This window comes from Alnus glutinosa, chromosome 12, assembly GCF_958979055.1.
Source record: "Alnus glutinosa chromosome 12, dhAlnGlut1.1, whole genome shotgun sequence".
Taxonomy (NCBI): domain Eukaryota; kingdom Viridiplantae; phylum Streptophyta; class Magnoliopsida; order Fagales; family Betulaceae; genus Alnus; species Alnus glutinosa.
Window position 1 is genome coordinate 3,179,286 of NC_084897.1, and position 4,302 is coordinate 3,183,587.

The window sequence follows — 4,302 nt, forward strand, 5'->3', positions numbered from 1 at the left end:
TTTTTCGCATGAACCAAATAATTTCGACATTATTTCGAAGTCTCAAAAACAAAAACAAAAACGAAATCAAAATCAGATAGCTGTGGTCCACACTCAACAGTATAAGAAAATCACCGTGGGGTTTAGCTAACCACAAGCCAACATCAACCAACTATTTTTCCCCTTCTTAACGAAAACTAATATAAACCATGGTCACTGCGCCACGGCGGCAGCTTCACCATTGGCCGAGGGCCCACCATCGGTCTCTTCAAAAGCCTTGGCGATCTTCTCCTTGGGAATCAACGGCATATATTCCGCCACGGCGTACCCCCTCTCGGCCGAATAACAAACCGCATGGTTGTACATGTCGGTCCAGTAACCCGCCGTGGGGATGGCGATCTGAGCCACCTGGGGGAACATCGGGAGCCGATTCAGCGATCGCCAAGCCGCTACCGCGTACTGCTCGGCCACCGGCTCGTAACTCGCGTACAGCTCCTTCGCCGTCGGCTCGTACTTGGTGTACACGGTCCTCGTAATTGTCTTCGTGGCGTCCACCACGCCGGCCCGCTGCATCTCCGAGGCCACGGCTCGCGCCACCTGCGGCGCCTTATGAGCCACCGTCAATGCCTGGCTCGATGCCAGCTTCACCAGCGACGGCACGTGCCTGTCCAACTCCCTCAAGGACTCGTCCACCTGCAAAGCACGTAGTGACATAAAACTTTTACGCGTATATATATAAATGCTAAGATACGCTGGGTTCGCTAACGTGCGCAGTGTGTAGTGCGGACCTTGCGGTCGGCGAACTTGAGGAGCTCGAAGGGGACGTCGTTGAACCGCTCGTAGACCGGTCCCATAACGGTTTTGACGGTGCCTTCGACGGCCTCGACGCCCGATTTGAGTGGGCCGGAGCTCTCTTTGGCGTACTCGTAGAGGGTGGAGAAGCAGACCACGATGTAGATCGCCGCCACTTGCACAAAATCCAGATACTTTAGACTTTTCTCATCATCCTGAACCTTCAATGAAAAATACGTACATAAATCAGATTTAGATGATTTTCGAATATCATTGATTCAATTTCCTGTTTGGTTGCAGAGAAAACGTAAAAGCAAAAACCAGAACACAAAATGCAAAACTTTTGCTTCACACTGCTACCCCATTTTCTCAGAAACCAAAGGGTAGGCTTAGGCTAGAGAAAAGGCTTCGGATGAAAGAAACGGAACCCTATATCGTCTAAGATCGGATCTTTAAGAATCCAAAGGGGGCAGAGAAGACAGTGCTGCATACCGTCTCTGTTGGTCGTTTGGTTTCTGCGTCCGCCATTTTCGAACTGCTTCTTGGCCTTTGCGACCTCTCCAAGAAAATCCAAATTCTGTCGTTTAAAAACGAAGACCAGAGAAAGAGAGCGTTACAACGACTCCCTTTTAATAGGGAGTCCCAGTCTGATTGATCCTTACGCGACGATCCGCGGGAAATCTACGGCTACAGTGAGAGGGTATTCGCCACGTGGCTTGCGATGGATTGGTTCGATCCACGAGGCGTCAAGACGGTGAAAACTTCGAGGAGGCCAATATGAACTTCATCTTTAGGGTTTAAGTCGGACGGCCAATATGCAGCAAGGGAAGGAACGCCAGATCTAGCGTGACACGTGGAGGATGGGGACGATGTGGCGAGGTGATGCCACTGATGGACACGTGGATCTGTCATGTGGCACCCTTATCCGTACGGGTCGAGGAGTGGGGCGAGATGAGGATATATATATATATATATATTCTCTGCGGATGGCTATGCGGCTGCTTTGGCACGAGCATCAAGGTGATGGTGTGCATCGTGACATCATCATAACGGTATATCGATATGGGGTCTCACGAGTCACAGATGAGTCTGACCTCATCCGATTCAGGGATAAGGGTTCATTTTTTAATTACCCAAATTAATCCCTATTTCAACAAAACGATGCAGTTTTGGTTCATTCGATCAATCGAACGGGGTACAAAATGGTTTGATCAAACCTTCAATCGCAGCTCGATCGACCGACCTATAACAAGGTAGTTTAATTAGGCTTGTAATTAAGGCAAATTGTATGAGGTTAATGACTACAGATTTTAATGGAATCTAGCCTAATTTTAATGACTAATTATACATAGTAATTAGGAGAGGGTTGGCTATGAAATAAGGTTTAGAGTTTAGTAATAAAATCTGGACTAAAAACAATATAATTTCTATAGATGATAGACAAAGCGGTTTTGAATAATAGTGTAACATCTCGGTCCCATATTAAGAAAAGATTAATAGCTCACAAAGAGTGAATGGTTTATAAGAAATAATCATGAGTATTAAGTCTCATATTGCCTAGTTACTAGGTGAAACTGGACTTTATACGGGATTTTAGAAAAGTTTCAAATTGACTAATCATTGTTGGGTGATAGTGTAGATGTAGCTACTGACTAGCACTTTTCGTTGGGTTGTTAGAAATAGTAACCAAGAAATAACTTTGCTAACAAAGAAATTTAAGCTAACAAGGTAAGTAAACACTTCTCAAGAGTAGTTAAAGTTTTATTGCACGATTTATGTATGTTGATTTCCTGTGAAATAGACGAAATATTATTTTATCCAATATATGAGTATTTTTCATAATGCATAAGAATGTGCATCATGTTTAACGTGGTATTAGTCCCTTCTTTAGTAGCATTTTCATGGCATGAACTATTTATCAGAATTTCATGATTTTTTAGAAAAAAAAAAATGAGAATATTATTCAAAAGAGGTTTTATGAAAAGATTTTTAATGAACTAGTCCAAATAAGATTCCCTTTCCTTGGTGCGCCATCCATGATGTCAGCATAGTCGTAGTGTGCCACATGTTAACATTAGTATAGTTATGGATCGGGCAAGGAAGTGTCTCCCCAATTCAATCTTTATAGTACATATATACTTTAACCAAAAGCTTTTTAAGAGTAGAACATTCAAAAAAGTTTATCAGTAAGAGTCTAGGCAAAATAGGATTGTCAGCATAGTCATGGCTTTGCACCACACATGACGTCAGTATATGCATGGAACTTGTGACGTTAGCATAGTCGCAGGTCGGGCAAGACCCTAGTGTCTACCTAATTCAATCTAGTTCGTACTTATAAATTTATATGTGCATGGCATCCATTTTCAACAGATCTCGTAGAACCCTATGCTTGTTCAGAGAGAAATAGTTTTAGGGAAAGTTTTAGAAAAGTTCTTAGGAGAGGATTTAATGGCATCGATGTAAAGATTAAGAGAAAACGTTAGTTATATTTGCGTTATCATTTTAAAATGATTATTCAAGTGGGAGCTTTACCATATTCCATACTCAAATAAGATTAAATTGGTACACCATTAAATGTATCAATTTTAAGTATTGACCATAAGATAAAGAAAATAACTTCTATAAAGACTTAGCATAAACTAGGTTCTTTGTGTCTTCCAATAAAAAATAACTAGTCATACACCATTCCCACGAGAAATAAAAATACAAGGCAGGATTTTGTAGTTTTCAACAATCTGGTCCAAATTTTTTGATAACTAGGCATATTCGCATCTCTCTCTCTCTCTCTCAACTTTCTCTAATTTTCCCTCACTTTCTCGCTCTCCAAACAAGAAACCAGTGTTCATCTGCGCAATTGCTCAATGGGGTTCTTGTTGCCGATTGAATGAGAAAATAGGGGTTGTTGATTGAATGGGGAATGGGGTTTTTGATCTTCTGTTTTTATCTTTATGTTATTTGGCGTGATATGTTGATGTATCCCTTTCTTACTAGAGGGCACAAATGGCCGTTTATGTCAAGTACATATAAAAATTATTCTCTAAAATAAATACTATCCATTTTATTTGAAATGGAGAAAATCCTTGTCCATACTTTTTGCTCCAAGTCATTTGGAGTTTGTTGAGTTCTTATTCAGCAGAATTTTGTGTTTATTTTTTTGATACATCATTCATGGTATAATCCTGATCATCCGACTATGAACAAATGGCCACAAATCTCCAAATGGACTCCATCAGAACACAAACTGAAATAATCCTTTTTTTTTTTTTTTTTTTTTAATTTTTAAACAATATCTTTAGTGTAATTTCGATTTATTTTCAGTTTATTCTGTTCAACAATTCTTATCCACCACTAATCATACTCAAATAAGATTCGCAATCTGCACAATATTACAATCATAACATGATAATTAATGTTTATCAGCCACAAGGGAATGATATCTTCTCCTAAAGCTATTGATTTCCCTAAGCAACGAGTTATGCATGGTATCTACTCCAACTCTTTTATTCCTTGAAGGATTTAACATAGTATTTA

General features: G+C 40.3%; 1 protein-coding gene across 3 annotated transcripts; it reads right to left on the reverse strand.

Annotated features, from left to right (window-relative positions):
* Positions 1–1,549, reverse strand: LOC133851598 (stress-related protein). Of its 3 annotated transcripts, XM_062288087.1 has the most exons (4): positions 1,264–1,547; positions 768–992; positions 494–672; positions 1–460 (listed from the first exon to the last, which is right to left on the reverse strand). In XM_062288087.1, exons 1-4 carry the CDS (start codon positions 1,297–1,299, stop codon positions 193–195), a joined length of 708 nt encoding a protein of 235 aa, XP_062144071.1. In that variant the 5' UTR covers positions 1,300–1,547; the 3' UTR covers positions 1–192. The 3 variants fall into 3 exon arrangements, with proteins under 3 accessions (XP_062144071.1, XP_062144070.1, XP_062144069.1); XM_062288086.1 differs by having other exon boundaries at positions 1–672; positions 768–986; positions 1,264–1,549; XM_062288085.1 differs by having other exon boundaries at positions 1–672; positions 1,264–1,542.
* Between the last annotated feature and the right edge of the window lie 2,753 nt (positions 1,550–4,302).

Excerpts from the sequence above, each read along its gene's own strand:
- LOC133851598 (XM_062288085.1), bottom strand. The coding sequence starts at position 1,299 with ATGGCGGACGCAGAAACCAAACGACCAACAGAGACG. Across the intron at positions 993-1,263 it reads CCAAACGACCAACAGAGACG|GTTCAGGATGATGAGAAAAG; the intron begins GTATGCAGCACT and ends TTTTCATTGAAG. Across the intron at positions 673-767 it reads TCAAGTTCGCCGACCGCAAG|GTGGACGAGTCCTTGAGGGA; the intron begins GTCCGCACTACA and ends CGTGCTTTGCAG.